The sequence below is a fragment of the Petaurus breviceps genome, unplaced genomic scaffold, assembly GCF_028583685.1.
Source record: "Petaurus breviceps papuanus isolate PSGF00001 unplaced genomic scaffold, PetGlider_PUasm1.0 138, whole genome shotgun sequence".
Classification (NCBI taxonomy): domain Eukaryota; kingdom Metazoa; phylum Chordata; class Mammalia; order Diprotodontia; family Petauridae; genus Petaurus; species Petaurus breviceps.
Genome location: NW_027185694.1, coordinates 18478568 through 18499577, shown reverse-complemented (window position 1 = coordinate 18499577; position 21010 = coordinate 18478568). Strand labels below are relative to the sequence as shown.

The 21010-nt window shown below is 43.2% G+C and overlaps 1 protein-coding gene across 1 annotated transcript in view; it reads right to left on the bottom strand.

The window, feature by feature from the left end:
* Positions 1–21010, bottom strand: part of SRL (sarcalumenin) — a 67687-nt gene that overhangs the window by 6553 nt on the left and 40124 nt on the right. The window contains exons 2-6 of the mRNA XM_069106578.1: positions 15651–16916; positions 9721–9819; positions 8220–8315; positions 2169–2285; positions 140–373 (exon numbers count right to left, since the gene is read on the bottom strand). Coding sequence (XP_068962679.1) covers positions 140–373; positions 2169–2285; positions 8220–8315; positions 9721–9819; positions 15651–16916 — 1812 coding nt within the window. The remainder of the gene's footprint in view (positions 1–139; positions 374–2168; positions 2286–8219; positions 8316–9720; positions 9820–15650; positions 16917–21010) is intronic.

Genomic DNA, 21010 nt, shown 5'->3' with positions numbered 1-21010 from the left:
TCTCGGTTTCCTCATCTGCAAAAAGAAGGGGTTGGACTAGAAGACCCTTCCCCCCAAGATTCATTCCTGCTAGACATCTGTGATACTTTGATATAGTATTCCATTCTCCCTCTCCCCACACACCCTGCCCCCAAATTACCTCGCTCTTGCTGCTTGCGGTTTTCAATGATACCCGGTGTGTCCACAAAAGTGACCCTTTCCAAAAGCTTGTGAGGGACCTCTATGCCAATCAGCTTCTCCAGGAAGTTCTGGCCAAACTTTTCAAGGGGTGAGAAGGAACGAGCACTGTCAGCAGCCATGACGATGCCCTCAATGGTTTTCAGCTTAGGGCCATGCATGAGGACTGTGAACTCAGAAGTGGTAGGCTCAGCACCTGTGCCACAAAGAGAGAAGTGATGGCAGGTGTAATGGACTCTGTATGTATGGAGATGACCACAGGAAGCATTCCAAGGTCATATCTTCCATTAAAAAGTGTTCCTATGTTTGATGAGTCACTAGCCTGTAATTTCTACTGCCACAATGTCTGTCTCTCATATCTATTCTTGTTTTCCACATTCTACTTGTCACCCCTCTGGTCCTGGACCTCTGACCTCTCACTTTATCTATTAATAATAGCTTCCTGACTGACCTCCTTAAGGAAAAGACAATGCCTGACTAGAGTCAAAGTGGTTGGGTCTGAATTGGGAGGAAAGTTAGCATAAATCCCCAAACCAGGCCAGAATGGTACTGGGGAGGGAAAGTGGAAAGTGGAAAGAGAGTTTTAGAGCACCAAGACCCAAAGATCTGAGTCAGGAGTTCAGGAGACAGATTGCCAGAACAGAGATCAGGGTCAAGGAATCTAGCTCAGGAAGCCAAAATGCAGAAAGTGTCAGGAAGTAGACCATTTGTAGGGCTGGATCTGATTCCCCCAAATTTATCTTTTTATTTTAACTGCTTGTATTCACCCTCTATAATTCTTAATTGCTTTGTAGTTATGGGTAGAGTCTGCTCAGGTGATTGATCTATTAAATGTCTGTTATGGGAATGTGAATTTAAGATCTTCCCTGCCCCTAGGCACTTTGATAGACTTAAGTGCACCAGAGGCCTGTGGTGGGAGGCTTGTTTTTCAGGAGATACTTTGTGATTGGGCAGTGGGTCAAGAGGCTTGTGACATTTCTCTGAGCCAGGAGAAGGCTATATGAACCCTGATGTGAGGCTTTGTTTTGGGGCTCACTTTGAAAAGCGTTGTGTGATTTGACCAGATGAGACTCTGGGCAGCCGTTGAGCCCCCCGCCTTTAAAAAACCCTGGCTTTGAAAACCCAGATGTTGATGCTTCCCTCTCTGGTAATTGTGATTAGGTATAGATGTAATGGTCAGACAGTTGTTGGAGGCCTGTCTGCTTGAAATGTTTCTCTGTCTTCTTGTAACTTCTGTCTGTATACTCTGAAGTTCGGGGTACTGATTTTTTCCCCTGAACTAGGTAAATGATATGTTTGATTGATTAAAGCAAGATTGTTAACCCATTTTGAGTTGCTTTCTTTTAGAAAAGCAGATCTAAGAACCTGTGTTGGCAGCCACCCTGGGGATGCTGGGGTGCTTGCTGCTACAATGCCTAAAACTGAGTTTGGGTTTTTTTTGACAGATCATGTCCCATGGCAACATTGGCCACTTTAGCTTACATAATGAACTATTTCATATATCAAAAAAGAGTTGAAGCATATAAAGTCATCAGTTGAAGCATGCCGCCCAGAAGTCCATCTGGGTAAGTGACAACACTTCTGTCCAACTGGTCCTTTAAGTCAGATATCTATGTTATTGGAATGCCAATTCAAAATGGTAATGTTGTCAATGGTTCTTTTGTCATGGCTTTCTTTTAATTAACAGCACTGGTAAAGGGTCAAATGAATTCCTTCTTCCTGGTCTTTTCTAAGAATCTCTACAAGGTTGCCATGCCTGGCTTGGCCAACAAATAGACCAAACCTCCTTTGGGGCTCCAGGTACCAAGCTGATTATACAAATAGCCTTTGCAGAGTCAACTTTCTGCCTCAAACATGCTAAACACATGCCAACAATCCTCCATGCTTAACACAGTCTGTTGTATATAAGAGATGCTTAAGAAATTTTTAATTTAAAAAAATACAAATTTTAGAGCACTAACAAACATATCATAAGACAAGACCTCAGTTACCTGTGTAAAGCTGGTAACGAGTGTCTTCAAGTCCAAGGAGATAATTTATCATGGTAGATTTGCCAACACTCCATGGTCCCAGAAAAAGTACCATTGGTTTGGAAGTGATCTCCCCATCTGTAAGGAAGAGAAATTAAAAATTAAATTGAACAGACAACAGTGTTTTCCATTACAGAAGCAGCACATTTTAAAAATAGAATCTTTTTGTAACAAATGATTCACCTAGATGTGCTAATTGAGGTGCAAAATTCTAGATTTAAGAAAACAAAAGTGTCCTGGGGTTAGGGATTCTTATTGTACCCCAGATGATAGATTTGCAAAACATGAAGGCTCATTCCCAGAGCATGGGCTTTTTCAAAGAAATGAAGGAGGAGGGAAATATCGATAGAGCACACAGCAACTACCACCCTCCCTGTCCCCCACCTACTTACATTGTTTGCCTTAGAAGGGTCTCTGATTGCAGGCCCCTATGGAGGAACCCAATGGCCCACTACTTTTGACAGCGAAAAGACAAATACAGGGAAAATATCCAAGTCAAGGAGTTTAAGGCCTCAAGATCCTGAAAAAGTAAAACCAAGCCTGGCTGTCTCACCCCTTGACCTAGCATTTGCAGCCTTTGGAATGGGGGGGACACCAGAGGCCCCATATGTTTTTGAATGGATCAGTGTAGCCCTATTTGTGAGCAAATGACCTTTGTCTGCCCCCCAAGTGGGGGTAACTAAGAACTAAACTGCCAAGTTAGCTCTCATCCCTGGGCAGAGAGACAAGAGACAAAAACTTCAGCTCCTAAAGAGTGAATTACTTGCCTTGGGGATGGGCTAGGTCAGGGGACCAAATGGAATATACAGTCTAACTTAAATGCAAGTAATGCTTTTACTTTTATTATCTTTTATCTAATCCCATTAAATTTCCTATAAATTAATGATCTTCCTGGAGAACAGATCACAAAACAGATCTGTCTCCTCTGGCAGAGAGGGTTGTATTGCTAGGGTAGGATGTTGCATATGCTGTCAATTGGATCAGTGCCAATTATTTTTGTTTAACTGTTTAGCTTTGTTGCAAAGAAGAATTCAATTTGGTGTAGAATGTTTGGAAACAACTGTCATATAAGAATAAATGTCATTAATAAAACTTTTTTTAAATTAAGGATTTTAGGAGAAATGAATTAATGAGGCACATATAATGGAAGGGACAAATGGGAACTGGCTAAATAAAGGGGGCAAATGCAGCCAAGTGCCTGGATTGGATGGAACCACAAATTCACATCCTTAGACATGGACAGAAGATGCCACTAAAGGCACCACCCATGCAGGAACAGAGCTAAGGGATAATGGAGAGCCAGCTCTTTGAAATTCTTACCCAGAGGAATAATTGTTGGTTGATACCCAGAGCTCCCTCTAGTGTCTGTTGAATCATATTACAAAAGGAAAAATGGGCTTTTCTCTAGAGCGCAAAATGTAAGCAGTAGAATCATCTGTGAAAGATTAACTGTTCCTTTATCATATTTTCATCAAGTGTGCCCTCCACACATGTATAGAGAAATCTCATAAAGACTTTATGAAATGAGAAAGGAAATCCATGGGTTGGCAGTTGTTGTTTTCTTAACCTTTTTTTAGTAGTAATCTCATTAGTAATTGGTTTCCAATCCCTTGATTTTTGTATTTTTTAAACATTTTTTGATTGTTTTTTTAATTTTTTATTTGTTTTTTAAATTTTTCCCACCTCTTTCATATAGCTTATAAAATAATTCTTCAATGAGAGGATTCATAAGTATAAAATATTTATAGTATTACTTTTTGCTGGAGAAAAAAAACCCCAGAAACAATGTAGGTGCCTGTCAGTTGGGGAATGGTTGAACAAATTGTGCTATATGTGAATATAATGGGATCTCCTTGATATGTAAGAATTAATAAAAAAGACATTTTCAGAGAAACCAGGGAAGAATTATATGGACTGGTTCAGAGTGAAGTGAGCAGAACTAGAACAGTTTATACAATTACAATATTGTAAAGGAAAACAACTTTGAAAGACTTTAGATCAATGACGAATGAAATGTCCAAATACAACTCCAGAACATTGATGAATCATAATCCCACCTCTTGGAAGAGAACTGACTAGAAGGTACAGAATGAAACAGACACTTCCAGACTTGGACGATATTGGCATTTGCTTTACTTGATTATACTTATTTGTTACAAGGGAGGACTTATAGAGGATGATATGGATAGTGATATTGAAGTCAGAAAAAGAAGAAAAGAACATCAATGAAATATTTTAAAATATGCTGAAGAAAGCAGAAGTAAGTTCATAAGGGGAGAGTGCTATAACTACTGTGTTAAATTTCATATGTGCTCTTTAAAAACCTAAGCTATATAGAATAGAGATTTATCAATTTGTCCTTTTCTTGTTCTTCCTTGTATATAAAAATGTGTACTTTTAGTGTTTATCAGATTCATAAAGATAAAAAAGAAAATTTTTAAAAGAAAAAATTTCTCAATGTTTTCAAAAATCTGTCTTCTTCAGTATAGATAATTTCTGGGTATCCTTGGTCTGGTCCATAGAATACCCAGGACCCAAGGCAAGGAGAGTTTACACCTCGTTAAGGAGATACAAAAGGAAGGAGAGCATGTCTACAGCCTGCACTACACATATACCTAGAATATATGTTGTAAATGAACCTAAGTCTAAAACTGAAAAGGCGAAAAAGAACAGACGAATGAATTTGAGAAACTACAAAGTGCTTTAAATGATCTCAAACTGCTCTCTAACAAAAACACCCAAAAACATAAGATGGTTATACTACTTAATACTTCTGTTCTCCTAAGAAATCTTGGAAGATCACAATCTCCAAAGAATAGAAACTGTAAACCCAAAAAGTAATGGATGGATGGTGTGTGTAAATAGGCTGCAGCAGATCTCCAATGATAACCTAAGGGTATTATTCAGGAGAGGTATCATTGGAAAAGGATATGAATCAATTATGTAGCACGAATGAAGGATAACAGATAGCCTGAGAGCTGCAATGGTACCCACAAAGTGAGAGGAAGAGGAGGAAGAGGAGGAGAAGGAGAAGAAGGAGGATGGCTAGGTGGCACAGTGAGTAAAGCGCCGGCCCCAGAATCAGGAGGACCCGAGTTCAGTTCCAGCCTCAGACACAACACCCACACACACACAAAAAAAACTAGTTGTGTGACCTTGGGCAAGTTACTTAACCCCAATTGCCCTCCAAAAAGCAAAAAAAGAAGAAGAAGAAGAAGAGAAATTGGTTACATCCCCTATAAGAAAACATGGAAAAGAATCACACAAAATGAGAAGTCATGAATGAATGTGTTACAAACTGTACCCTGGAATAAGCACCCATGTTGGTAAGATCACAGATTCACCGAAGTAAGTCCATAGCCCTTTATTAAGGAATTCTAGTGAGACAACATGTTGTGATGGAAACAACGCTGGAGGAGTCAGAAGATCTGGTTCCAAGACTTGAAGATGTGAGAAGGTGTGAGTCCCAACTCTTTAACTTGCTAGGAATATGACCTTAAGCAGATTACATAATACCTAGATTCTCAGTTTCTTCATCTGTTAATAAGAATGATGATACTCTGCCTCACAGGGTTGTCATGAGGAAAGTACTTTACAAATGGTAGATACTTTAGGAATAAGAACTAGTATGTCTTTAACCTTCAAGACTATTATCAAGGAAGAGGACAATAATCCCTCATGAATATCAATTAGTGTCCCTCTCAGAAACAGAAAACACAACTGGATGGACCATGGGGCTGATCCAAGATGGCAGGTCCTCAGTCCAGTTTTCTTATGAAGAATAACTGCTCCATTAAAGGAATGAAGGAAAGATAAACTACAATACATCACTGAAGACTGGTTACCTGGGGAGTGGGAGCTCCTGTGTAAATCTAGAAGTCAGGGAAGTCCTCCTCACAGAAAGTCCTGCCTCAGTCTAGCCTTAGCTCTCCCCTCCATAAACAAAGGGGGTTAGACTAGATGATCTCCAAGATTCCCTTTTAACTAAAAATCCTGTTAATTGGACTTCTGATCTGAAGAACATATTTCTACTTTAATCCTTACTAATCTTTTTTCTGAAATCCTACAAAAGAGCACTGGCCTTAGAGAACCTGGTTTCAAATTGTACCTCTGCCACTTAATAACTGTGTGACAGGCAATTTCCATAACTTCCCTAAACCTCAGTTTCCTCATCTGTCAAATCAGTGGGTGCTACTAGATGGTCTCTGAGGTCCTTTTCAGTTCTAGATCTAGGATCCTATGATGCCGTGCTTCTATAATCCTGCTGCACTAATAATCAATAACACATAATTCAGGACTCATGTTTGCTATATGGCTTTGGGAGACAGAAAAACCTTCTTGAAAGCCTTCCAGACTTGTTTTTAAAAGGCACCTCAGCAGCAAGGCTCAGACCTGACTTCTGGATTAAGGGCTACACTAAAGGGACCCAGACTGTCCAGAGCTCCTGTCCTCCCAGTACCCTTTTATAGGATGGGGAGCATTCAGTCCAGGGCTTCTGGGACAGTTTAACATAAGGACTTCTGCCATATAGTTAATGGGAATCCCATCTCACTTTCTTTCATCTCCTACAATGAACAGTATTCCTGCAGACAGCAAGTGCTTAAAGAAAATATTTTTTTTTTGCTTTTTGGAGGGAAATTGGGGTTAAGTGCCCAAGGTCACACAGCTAGTTTTTGTGTTAAGTGTCTGAGACCGTATTTAAATCAGGTCCTCCTGACTCCAGGGTCAGTGCTCTATTCACTGTGCCACCTAGCTACCCCCCTGCTTAAAAAAAATTTGTTGACAGAGTTGTATATATAATGAGATATTAGTTAAAATCTACGTTCCAAAGTTAAGGTGGCACAGTGGATAGAGTGTCAGGCCTGGAGGCAGGAATACTCATCTTTCTGAATTCAAATCTGACCTTAGGCACTTAGTAACTATGTGACCCTAGGCAACTTAACCCTGTTTGCCCCAGTTTCCTCATCTATAAAATGAGCTGGAGAAGAAAATGGCAACCTGCTCCAATATCTTCACCAAGAAAACCCCAAGTGGGGTCACAAAGAGCTAGACATGACTGAAAATGACTGAAGAGCAACTACAATACCAAAGCGGAAGATTCAGTCTGTATTTCATGTTTCTTGTATACAGTACTAAGCATATAGTAATTAATCAATGATCAATCTATTGGGACTCCTCAAGAATCTGCTTTCAGAGGAGAGATTCTATAACTCCCTCCTCCCCAGGGTAGCTCACATAAAGAAAGCCCTTCTGTTTTTAGACACAGCCCAGTGAGACTGAGGGAACATGAACTGTAGACTCCTGGGCTTTCTGAGATAGACTATAATTAGAGTTATTCATAGGAGAAAGAAATTTGGGCAAGGGACATTGTTGTTTCAGCTTTTTTACACCAGAGGGCATGAGAGTCATAGCAACATCAAAACAGGAAGACGCTAGAAAACTGGAGTAAGGGATAAAGCCTGGACGAGAGTATGTTGTTGGCAGTAAAAGCATGCCAGAAGAATGCTAGAGATTAGATTAAAGTCCAAAAAGTGAACCTTCACCCAACGCAGGGGTCTCTGATCTCTGTTTCCCTATCCTCTGGCCAATGTTGCTATTGCTACAGACACTTAGAATCACAGCCCAATCAGGAGTTATCCCCACTAGAAGCAGATCGATGTGTCCCAAGAAAGGGTGAACCGGGGTGAGGGGATTAAGGAGCAGGAGAAAAGAGAGGGCAAAAAGTGAATTTCTGCCCCTACAGCCATCTCATGGAATCGAGCCCGTGATACACAGAGTGAGAAGAAAGCTGGACTTTAGGGATTGGCCACCCGGGTGACTAATGAAGTAGAACTTCTGGCTTCATATCTCTGGGCCTTCACTCCCCAATGAGCTCCTGTAGGTCCAGCTCTCTAAGCAGAATCCTTGTGCTTGTGCCTGATGCCAAAGGAAGGCTGAGGCTTCCTGATTACCCCGTGAGCCCTAGGTCTTCGAGGGCCCTTGTCCCAGGACCTCTCGTGTTATCAGGCTTACCTGTGATCTCATGTTGCCTCAGTTCATTGTACTTGTAGGATTGCTCCAGAGGCTTGATGGAAGAGTGGTAGATCTTTCTCAACCGCTGCATCACCCCTAGGGGCCAAGGAAGAAAAAAAAAAAGGATCAAGACAGATAGGCTCCAACCAATGTAGAGTCGACAAACCAATCCTCTGGGTGACCACATTATAACTACCTTGCCAACAGCCAGGATTTTCCAGGGAGCCCCTCCTATACCTATTAACACTATATCATTTGCACAGATGGAAGGCGGGGGAGTGCTTTGGTTACTATAACCATACTCCTCATCCCACTGATGTAAACTTTCATCTAGCAACCATACTGCCACACAAAGAATCATATAATTTTTCAAGCTAGAAAGTTATTTACTCCATCCCTCTGCCTCTAGGTCAAACCTTCTCAAGCCTCCCAGATCTATTTTTAAAGATCCTCTCAGCAATGTGTTCCAATCCCTAACTTCTGGGTTAAAGGATCCATTGGAAAGGCACAGCCTGACTGAAGTTCCTACCTACTTGGTACCCCTTTGTGGGATGGGCTACTCTTCAGCCCAGGCCTTCTGAGGAATGGGGCAGTTTTACTTAGAGGCTACTGCCCCACAAAGAAGCTGCTATAGTAAATGGGAATTCCATCTTACTCCTTTCCATCTCTTATACCACAGTGAGATTTCAAAGACAGATTTTAGTAGAGGAATTATTAACGTAATAAAAAAAAATTAAGAAATCAGCTCCTGCAGAACATTGCTGAAATCCTTTCTTTGTGAGATTTTTCCTGTCTTCTTAGCAGACCAAATTAAACTCAGCTGCAGCATTCAAGTCAATAGAATAGGTCACCCGGCTTTCTAGTCAGTAAAGAGTTTCTCCCTCTGCCATCACATAGCATTTTTCTAATGAACTCACCATGCAATAGTGTATATTATGTTTATTTGTATTGGGTCTTATCCCTTTATTGGACTGCAAGTCCCAAGAGGGCATACACTATACCCAGCAGGCATTTTCTCTCTCCTGTTCTCATGAGTGTGTCTGGTTCTGACATCTCGTTAGAGATCAAAAGGACTCTAGGGCTAAGTCACTCACTGGACATTGCAAACCTAGTTCTTGATTGATTGACCAAATAACAATTGTCAGGGCAAATCACAGAGGCCAACTGTATGAGGATGATTCCAATGCTGCCATAGAGATTGTTACAAGTATCACCCAAAATGTGTTGTGTATATTCCCAACTACACACTTTTGCTTATGCTGTTCCCTCTGTCTGAAACACCCCCCTTTTTCCTACCGGCATGCCTGTCCAGATTAATGAAGATAACCTGGCTCCATAATCCCAAGTTATCTTTCTATTTATTGTGAATTCCCTCAAAATGTATAGACATGGCCCCAAATCACATTTTCTTGTATGTAACTTTGATACATGTACTTCCCAGTAGTCATAATTGGGCACTCTTTCCTCTCCTTGAAGCTCATCCCAGCCTTACCCCCATTACCTGAAAAGTCATCAGCTGGCTTGTCCTCCTTCAGCATCAGGGTTTCTTCTATATGAGAACGGTCCCTTACAGGTGCTTCACTTACATCCTCTGCCTCTTCTGGGAAGATAAGCATAGCAGGGCATTGGTATCTCAGGCATGAGACCAGTTCTCCCCCGGGAACTAGACCCAAGATTCTGGCGTTTCTCCCCCACTCTCTTCTTCTTTTTATGGCCTCATCTCCTCTCTCTGGCGAGCTTTGGCCCCTTCATTCTCAACATTATAACAGCAGTCAGCATTGTAGGCTAGAAAGAGATGACCATGAACCCCCCACCCCTTGTTTGGGCTGATCTCAGGGACTTGCCACATAAATGAGATACCTTAAACCATAATCAAAGGTCCTACAGGGCATCAGTGTCAAACTCAAATAGAAATAGAAATGGATCTCTACAAGCCCCATAGGGACTTAGAAAACCCTAAATCAACATCCATGTTGCAATTACATTTCATCTGGTTCAGATCATACGAGGGAGTTTTTCAGGTGTATGCAGCCTCCAGCTGTGACCTTGACACCTTTGTCCGGTCTCATACTTCTCTTGTATTCTCCACATCACTGAGCGCTCCAGGAGCTCACCAGATCTCTATCCTATGAGTCTTACTCCAGAATCCCAGCATTGGAATCACCAGAGAGTCATCTATAAGCCTTACCTGAAGCAGGAACCCCCTCTACAACACCTCAATTATGCTTGAGTTGAGAGAATCTGACCTGTGGACTTTATAACTGGGTTAGTAAAGGTAAGAATGGGATTAAGGCTGAAGAGTGGAAAGGAATACAATATTGAACCTAGGGTTGTCACACTCTCAGTGTCACACGGCCCCTGAGTCTGAGAAGGCAGGGGATATACAGCAAACCTAAAAGAAACAAGGGCCATATCCCAACCAGGCACAGCAGGCTATTGGGGAACCAATTAAAGCTTGCATAGAGGAATAAATCTAGCCAAGCACAGCAGACAGTAAGGGACCTAAGTAAGAATAGCTAAATGCAGCAGGCAGAGGAGAAATACATAACAATAATACCTTATATTTATAAGCCATCGTAAGGTTTACAGAATGCTGTACTCAGAACCTTGTGAGGTTGGCTGGATACTGTGGGCAGAGAAGAACTAATATAGCCAGGTAGCATAAGCAGAGGGAGCCAGACACTGAGCAGAGCAAGTACTACTCCCACCACCCCCACCACCACCACCAGTAATAGTAACAATAACGACAATAGCTAGTATTTAAGGTTTACAAATATTATTTCATTTTGTCCTCACAACATTCCTACAGCTGGTTAAATGTCTGAGGCCCAATTAGATTTCAGGTCTTCCTTACCCCAGTTCCCTCACTCTATCCACAGCCACCACCTAGATGCTTTCTATATAACTAATCACCGTAGGTGGAATGTGCAGAGTAGGCAAAGGGGTACTAACACAAAGAGACAGAGCAGACTAAATGAAATGAATACATCTTGTCTTACTAGTTGTGTGACCCTGGGCAAGACATTTAAACTCTCTGAGCTTCAGTTTCTTCCTTTATAAAATGAGGAGTTTAGACCATAGTCTCTGAGGTTCCACATAGCTCTAAAGCTATGGATGATCCTGTGCTGTGAGCACATTGGACACCCGAAGGCATGGGGTGTTGTGAGGTTTAAATGAGATGGAGGGTGTAAAACACTTTGCAAACCTTACAGAGCTATGCAAATACCAGTTATCATTAGCATTAGCATACTGTCACCAGGTCTCCAGTCTGGTGATGACTTTATTCCATGAGCCTTCTACTGTCCTCCTGCTGAGCTCAAACAATGTTTATAGAGCAATAAGACATGTACTAGTAAATGTTTAACAACAGAGCTAGGATAGAGAAGAGGAAGAAAAAATGTAAACACACACCTTTAAGTTTAATTTGTATCATTAACACCTTCTTTAAGTACAGACAATAAACAAAACAACAAATCAAGTTAGGAGTTGTAGGGACCGCCAATTTCTAAGGTGTAAATGCCTACACTGAAATTTTAACAATGGCTAGCAAGATAGTTAGAGCTGAATTCAGAATATCTTGCTTAGGGGCCCAGTCCTGCGGCTCTGCTTCTGCAGTATGGTGCTTGATGCCCTTCTCTCCAAAATACTTCCTTTTCACCCTCCTGTGATGTCATCCAATGCCCATCACTAAAATCACTCATATGATCAGGCATTTTCTCCAGATGGTCCTGGTTAAGATACAAATGTGTCATTAGGAATGGGGGTTATTCTACTATGAATACCCATGAGTACACCATCGAGGATGAGTTTATAAGAATAGTTAGTTGTAGGTTTAAAAGTCAGAAAGCATGGGGAGGCCAGGTTAGCACAGCGAGTAAGTGCACCCCAGTGTCAGGATGACCTGGGGATCGAATCCAGGATCAGACACTCAGCACCACACCCAGAAATAACTGGCCGTGTAACCTTGAGCAAGTTACTTAACCCCAATTGCTTTAAAAAAAAAAAAAAAGTCAGAAAGCATGGAGCCCAGAATAACGGAAAGGAGAAATTCTGTGATCTGTGCATCTACCCTCAGGGAAGCAGGAGACTGGGAAGAGAATGAGACTTTAGAGAAATTAAGACAAAGGAACCTTTCTCTGTTTTGAAATCTTGTGCCCAGATAAAGGGTCCTAAGGGATGACTGGTGTATTTAAGTTCCCCATCCCATCAATGCAGCAGATTTGACTGCTTGCATACATCAGAACAGAGGTGGAGAGAAAGAAGAAAATCAGGCTGGTCTGTGGTCTGCCACTCTAGACCCCCATTTAAGGGAGCCACGTGACTTCTCACACCACTTTCCCTGGCAAATGTATGAAGTTGCTTCATCTCTACCTAGATCTTGGAGACCACCAGCAGCTAAGAGGGCCTCCTTGGTGAGCAGAACCATAACAATGTTGATAACTAGGACAAGATGTGTCTGAGGCAAGTCGCTTGAAAAGCTGCTTCTGTTCAGCTGGAAAAGGGGGAGGGGGAAGGCGTAGAGATTGCAGAGACAAGGTACACCCAGAGGCTGATGTTTAGTAAGCATCCTGGGTGGGGAGGACAGGGGGCAGGAGCAGAGTTCTGCCAGGCCATCCAGGAATTAGCTTAGTGAGGAGAAGAAAAACTAATCATTTTTCCTAAGGAGGTGCTAAACTCAGCTGTTTTCTATGCTACTGAGGAACTTAAAGGATTATCCTCATCTCCCCCAGGAGAAAGGTCTGGTCATCCCCCCCATTCCTGGTTACAGCTCTGCTGAAAAGTGTATCACTTGAAAGGCAGCATGGTGGAGAGGACAGCATCTTGACTTGGGAAGATATAAGGGTTTAAACTTGACTCTGATACTTTTAAGGTGAGTGAGTCTTAATGTCCTTAACCTGTAAAATGAAGGGGTTGGACCAGGTGACCTCTAAGGCCTCTTACAGCTCTAGATCTATGATCTGATCACTTCCCAGTCATGGTCTGAGGGTTGAGGTCTACACCGTCCCAGGCACTTGCTCTAGCTAACTTCAGTCTGCCTTGGAATCAGAGGATCCAAGACCTCTATGGTTTATGAGTCAGGATAATAACTATCACCAGAGCTGTCTAGTCCATCATCCCACCTTGGGGCAAGACTACACAGCTGGCTGTCCTCAGAAAAGGAGGTGTCACAGTTTGCCGCACCTGCCTAAGTCTACCCTAAGTCTATCCCACTACAAATTAAAACCTGCTTCCTTTCCTCTGTCCTCAATCAAACCAGAGAACAGCTGCTGATCACCATCTACACCACATTCCTCCATCTACTTTTTGCCTCTTATTAACTGCCTACTCTTTCTCCCAGATCCCTGCCTGCCTCCAGTCTTTTCTTTCCCAAGCTAAACAATCCCCATTCCTGCAGCAATTCATTCTCCTATCTGGATCCATTTTCTTTCCTTAAAACTTTTTGCCTCAGGGTAAAAAATTTAAACCAGTAGTACTCTCCTAGGAAGAAGGCCAGAGAAGTCCAGAGAAGCAGCAGGGAAGAGAAAACAACAAAAAAGTGCCTGCAAAGGAATAAGCTCCCATGGGCCAAGGGGTGAGGAGGGAGACCTAGCCCTGATCCAGTGAACCAATCCCCTCAGTACTAAGAGGGCCAGAACTGTCTTACAGGCTGAGGGGCAGCACAGGCACCAGCAGTGGTCAGCCCAGATAAGGAGGCTACTAAGGAGCTGTTCTTTAGTACCATCTGCCTAGGAAGGGAAGGAAGGGGAGATAGCACATCACTGTCTGCTGGTAGGTCATTCCTTTCCTGAACTTTGCTTTTTCTATCCCAGGGACCCTTGTTTCCCCCTCAAAGTTTTGTCCTCCCAGGCTTCTCAAACTTTCCTGACAAAAGGTGCTATAAGCAAGTCAAGGCAGGAGAGGGATAGGGTACCTCAGCCCTAGCTGGGGGCCTGTGGGTGCAGCTGCCCTCTCAATGCCAGAAACCTTTTCCTGCCCTCTAAGCCTTGTGCCCTTCCCACACACAGCCCCAGTCAGATTCCTCAAATTTTCCTTCCTATGAGGTTGGCAAAATTGGGGCCAGAATATTCCCAAAAGGACCATGGGCTCCCCACCCCCACTTTCAGATTCTCATCCTAAATAATGAAACCAAAGTCCTCTGCTCCAGATAAGCTGGTTCACCCATTCTTCTTAGGTAAGCCAAACCTCAACAACATGGCTGAAAGAACACAGAAGTAGGAGGAATCAGGACACCTGCTCTGATACAGATTAGGCTTGCTTTTTTCCTCTGTAAAATGAGGGGGATTGGACAAGGTGGTTTCTCAAGTCCCTTCTAACTCTAATACTATGAATCTTGTAAGATTTGAGTTCCATGATTTGACCTCAACTCATCCTCAATTTCAGAACCTCTGAAACAATGAACATGTTATTTCACCTCTTGAAGATTTTCTCCCCTCTAAAATAATTTTCTCCCCTAAAACAATTCTCTAAAACAATTTTCTCCCCTCTAAAATAAAGGACTTGTAATAAATGAAACCCAAGATCTCTTAAGACCTAAGATAATATTTTGAGAGCTAGGGATTGGGTGGTTTGTTTTTTCTTTTTGTTTGGGGTGGTGGTAGTGGGGGTGTTAAGTGCCTTCAAGCTCTCTTTTAATCCATTCATCCCAAAAAAAAACAACATTTCTCTCTTGGTTGTAAGAATTGCAACTCCACCCTCTACCTCATCCCCAGTAATATAGTGGGCCCTTTGATGCCAATTTAAAAAAAAAAACACAAATAAACCTGATCTTAGAACCTAGTTATCAAGAATACAGTAGAGAAACAGAATAAGGCCTGAACTATGATTTCATTGATATAGGAAATTCCCCCTACCAAGACATATAGGCACCTTCTCTGTAACTTATAGTCCTAGTGAGCTGCCTAGGTCACTAAAAGGTTAGGTGACTTGCCCAAACTCGTCAGAGGTGATACTTGAACTCAGATCTCCCTAACTGCTAGGCCAGTTCTCTATCTGCTGTGACAGTTTGCCTTTCTGGGACTCCTGGATGGTGTCTGTCTTAGCGGAAGGCATGTGTCATCTAGCTCAGTAGTGGCCTTGAGTTTTAGCAGGAGCTCTGCCTCCCTGCACAGGGTACTGTTCAAACCCCCTTGCTACCCACCAAAACCGAGGATGCCCTTCTTTCCTCTTGCTTTAGGAGCAGTTTGTAATGCTTGCTCCAGCTGCAAAAATTCCTAGCTGAGAGTAAGGGGAAACTCATGTTAGCCTCCAGTCATGCACCAGTGAAGACTCCCAGTTCACTCCCCTTCCACACTCCCTCCACTCCTTCCTGCATACGGGGCCAATAGCTAATGCCACACACTTGGGAAGATTAGGGCCCTATTTCAACCTAGGGACACTAGGCTTCCTCCTCTTAGGGGATAACTGTAAGCATCCCCTCACCCTGCCACCTGCCTGGGGAACCTGGAACTGCTGAGGCTGCCTCCTCTGAACTCAATTTGGCTTCTCCATCCTCATGACTTGTGACTCCTGGCTCTTCCTGGGCAGCCCCAGCTTCCTCAGAAACCTCCCCTTCCTCCTCTGAGCTGACTTCCCCAGCATCTTCTTCAGACTCCTCCTCAGACTGCTGGCCTTCCTCTCCCTCTTCTCCTTGCTCTTCAGAGGAGGCCTCCTCCAGCTCCTGGCTCCTTACTCCTGAAGTCTGGCCTTCAGCAGAGAGCAGCTCAGCCTCCTTGCCTGGGCCAGAGCTGTCAGTGTCTTCTGCCCTTCCACTGGCCTCGGCTGGGGCTGAGCTCTCTAAATTCTGGGCTTTCTCCAAGGTCTCCTGGGGTTCTCCCTGGGCCTCCAGCTCTTGTTCTTCCTCAGGCCCTTCTGCATGAGCATCAACCTGGGGTAACTCGTTTTCCTGTGTCACTTCTGTCTCCTTGTTTCCTGGGGCCTCTCTAGACTCTTGGTCTCCATTTTCTCTCATAGGATCCTGACCACCATCGTGCTCTGAGATGGGAGAGGACTCAGGTTCTGCTGCTGCTATTTCCTCTTCTCCTGGGGCCTCTCCTGGGACCTCTCCTATCTCTTCAGTGCCCTCCCCTCCCTCTTCAGCTGGGCCTCCAGCCTCTACTGCACTAGAAGATTCTGGGTCTCCCTCAGTCACAGCCTCCCCACTCAAGGGGCTAGCCTCAACTCCTTCCCTTTCTGAACTACCTCCCTCAATAGTCTCCTGCTGCTTTTCCTCCAAGGGCCCTTCTTTTCCTTCTTCAGAGCGAGCTTCTGCCTCTTGCCTTCCTGTACCATCTCCCTCCTTGAGTTCCTGCTGTTTTTCCTCCAGAGAGCCATCTTTTCCTTCTTCAGGTAGAGTACTTGCTTCTTCAGGGGGAGCACCTGCTTCTTCAGGGGCTTCTTCTTCCCTTCCAGTTCCAGCCTCACGAGAAGCTTCCCAGGGCAGAGCGGACTCTAAGGCAGAGGTATTGGCTTCAGGGTCAGAAGCAGGGCTGTGGTGGCCTTCAGCATCAGCAGGGGGCCCAGGCTCCCCCCCAGCCTCTCTCCTCTCCCAATTCTCAGCCTCACTGTCATCTGTGTAAGGGAGCTGCAGGTTCTTCTCTGGAGGGACTGGGTCTGCATAAAGTGCCCTCTCCTCCTCTAGACTTGGGTCTCCAGCTGAGAATTGATTCTCCAACAAATTGGCAACATCTTCCGTGCCACCCGAGGCAGAGACTTGCAGTTCTGAATGATTAGAACATGATCAGTCAGTTTCACAGGGTTGGCACTTGGTCTGCTCCTCAAAAAAAGCCTAAATATATCTAGCTTTCACCTTCAAGGTATGAGGAGCTAGTTGGTATGCATAACACCCTAGGGTCTTACCCCTACTAGCTCATTTTATTCTCTTTTTTTCCTTTTTGGAGGGGGAAAGGCAGGGCAACTGGGGTTAAGTGACTTGCCCAAAATCACATGGCTAGTTTTTATTAAATGTCTGAGGCCAGACTTGAACCCAGGTCCTCCTGACTCCAGGGCCAATGCTCTATTCACTGCCACCTAGACACCCCTCATTTTATTCTCATAACAACCTTTGAAGTAGACAGGAAAGCTGTTATTAACCCCACTTTACAAGAGGTCAAAACTGATGTAAAAAGAGGTTAAATGAATTGCCCAAGCCCTCAAAGAATGTAAGTTCATTGAGGACATTTTTTTCTTATATTACCAGACGCCTTCCACCTAATTGGCACTTAATAAATGTTGTTGGACTGAATTGCGTGGCAGAAGAGAGACTAAAACATGGCTCTCTAGCTTAGAGGTCAGTCCCTAACCCATGGCATTTTCCATGAGATCCCTGCGATTACATATGAAAACAGCAATATGGGTATGGCAAATCAAGTCTTTCTAAAAGGGTTGTATGATAGACTCAACACCAACAGGTATTACCAAATGTTAAAAGAGCATTTACCTTTATTCCACCCCTGTAGATCCTAAGAGCATTTACCAGTATGGGTTTCTTTTTAATATATCTATCCACAAATGGGGTGAAAACAGGTGTTTGCAAGCAAGATTATCTCAGGTTACACGTCAAAATGCTTAGGGGACTAGTTAGTGGTTCTCAGACTCATTAAGTCACACAGCCTCTGCTACCCTTCAGGGCAGGTATTTCATTAGGCTTCTGCTCTCCTTAGCTGCTCTAATCATTGCTTGAATTTGGCAGGGGAGGTATGTAAAAAAACATTGCAAGGAAGAGAGTTCTCCATGGCCTGGTCTCTAGAAGTCAGTCTTCTAAAGGAATGCTCTCTAGAGCCTCTAGATTTGTTAGAAAGGTGAACGTGTGAGAAGAGTAATCAAAAAAAAAAAAAAGAAAAACAAACCTCAGCCCCAGATTAACTCTCCTTCTATGGGGGAACTTGGGTTGGAACAGCCAGTTAGAATGAACAGACACTTCCCAGCCTTTGAGCCTTGCTCTCCCTCTGTTACGCAGACATGCCTAGGCCTACCTGGAATCCGGCTCTAGAGATCCCAGACCCTGGGTTGCTAAAACAGCATCTTGATTTCACTTCTCCACTTTCAATCTACAGATAGGCATTGGGGAACAATGCTGGCCTTTCTGGGATGAGGATGCTCTTCTCTGCAGACGGAGCGACCCCTAAAATCTGGTACTCCCTAACTTGTCTCTTTAGACCTGGGGCACTAAAGACCAGGATCAATCCTGAAGGACTTGAAGCTGTTTGGAAGGAATAATTTTTCAATAGACTCTTCAGGGTTCAGCGTTCTGGAAGAAGGTTTTAGTTAACTTTGACAAGAAGAATAACAATAATCTGATATATTTGCATAGCCCTTTGAACTTTCCCAAGGTGTTAGCACCCATTCTCTCCTTAGAGCCTTCTAATATGCCCTTGAGGAAAGTTGGGGATTGTTTCCTCCTTAGTACAGAGAAGGAAGGAAGCTGATGCCCAGAGAGGTGAAAGATTTCTCCATGGTCACACAGGTATTTAGTAGCAGAACAAGAACTAGAAGATTAGGTTTTATGACTCCTAGAGTCAGTGTACTTTTCATTACAGAAGCTGTCTTTAGGGTACTTCTATCTGTCTTTCAGCATTCCCTCCTATGGTGTATTTAATGCTCTCAAGTTACCTAGGATATCATATTTGAATCTCAATGCCCTCAAGTTGCTTCCTGATCCTTTCCTACCATTAAAGTTTACCTGTCCCAAGTCCTAGTCCTCCGGGAAACAAACTTAGCCACATTAAGGTGTTAATGGGTGACTATGGCTTAAAGTCTAATACTCCTGGATCCCAAGAGCCATAGAACCATAGAATGTTCAAGTTAGAAGGAGCCTTAGGGAATCATCCATCTCAATCCTATTTTACAAATTCAGAATTAGCCTCAGATAGTTAAAATATCTGTCCATCTTAACAGGGATCTTCGGGAGACAAAACCCCTCTAAAAAAAGGGACCATAAATGGTGAAGATCTCTGACACTCTAAAAAGCTGAGGAAACAAAGCGAAGAAGAGTTTTGATGTGCCAGAAGGAAAAGAGGGGCTTTTGGTTCTTCCCCAAATCCTAACACAAAGGTTGTAACTATCCAACTATATGTAGGCCAGTCCTTCCTGGGATGAGTATGCTAATCCTTTTACCCCCATCTCTAATTCTCATGTGGCCTAGTATTTACTGGGGGGGGGGGGGGGCAGTGCTTGGGGTTTTAACCCCCTGGGAGTTCTTGGTTGTAAAAACAACAGTCTGATACAAAGCAAAATGTATTAGACTGGGGTGTAGGAGACTTGGGCTCTCATAGCAACTCTGTCAATAATTCCATATGGAGTCAGGAACTGGATCCAAATAAACTTCAGACTCCTTACTAGCTCCATGACCCTGGGCAAGTCACTTAACCTCACTGTGTCCCAGTTTCTTCTATAAAGTGAGAGGGTCAGGATCAGATTCAATGACTTTTAAGGACCCTCCTAGCTTTAAATATATTATCTTATTACCTCTCTGGGCCTAAGTTTCTCCAATTTAAAAAAGGCAGAGGGTTGGATCTCTAGGGTCCTTGTTAGTGCTATGATCCTATGACCCTAAGCACCATTGTCCCTGATTAGCCTGAGGGGAGGAGGTAGGGAGAGAAAAGTTGACTATGAGGGCATGGAAGATGGCAAACCTCCCCCTTGACTTCCATGCATCTAGTCTGTCTAGGGGTCAGAGGAAGGAAAACCAAACTTCATTTACTCCACAGTTTTAGAGTGGCAGCTACTGGCAGCATACAACCTGCTCCCTTATACATTTGCCTGGGGAAACCAGTTCTGGTTAGTAATTCAACTGTAAAGCCCCTACTGTGTGTAATAAATAATGATGGGCACAGCCACAGAGACAAAGCTAAAGAAGACAAAGTCCTCATTCTCAAAGAGCTTAATATCCAAAACAAGCAACTTCCAGCAGCCAGATCTCCACGTGCTTCAGCATAGTTCCAGGCAAACAGATAAACACAAACCCTATGGGTGCCTAAGTAAAATGGCAACAGTGCTGGGTCTTCCTCCACTTGTTTCATTGAAACATAGGGAAACACAGAAACATCCCACCATCCTGAGCATCTGCCAGACTCCACCACTAGGACCCTGGCTCAGCACCAGGTAAGCTGTCAGACCCCTATGATCTCCAGCAATGACAGCTACCCCCTCCCAGTGCAGCACCAGACATGCAGGTCCCCTGTGGGCCTCAAGGCAACATCAGTGCAGCACCAGGTAAAAGCCAGGACCTGCAGGCCCTGGCACAAGGAGCCTAAGACAGTGCTCCTTCCACTCCAGGAGCAAAGCTCATAAAAGAAAGGAAAAAGGCAAAAAAATAAGAGAGCAAAAACAGTAATAAAAGACTATATCCATAGGAAGTTATTATAGTGACAGGGAAGATCAAGATACAAACTCAGAAGAGGACAATATCAAAACACCTATGGACAAAATCCCAAAGGAAAAAATTAGAAGTGGTCTCAATCCCAGAAAGAACTCATGGAAGAGCTAAAAAAAAATCATATAAGAGAGGTAGAAAAAAAATTAGGAAAAGAAATAAGAGTGATGCAAGAGAATTATGAAAAAAGAGTCAATAGCTTGGAAAAAGAAAACAACTCCTTAAAAAGTAAAATTGGTCAAATAGAAAAGGAGACACAAAAATCCATTGAAGAACTCTTTAAAAAGCACAATTGACCAAATGGAAAAGGAAGTACAAAAGTTAACTGAGGAAAAAAACTCCTTAAAAGTTAGAATTGGGCAAGTAGAAGCTAATGACTCTACGAGACATCAAGAATCAATTAAACAAATTCAAAAGAAGGAAAAATAGAATAAAATATATT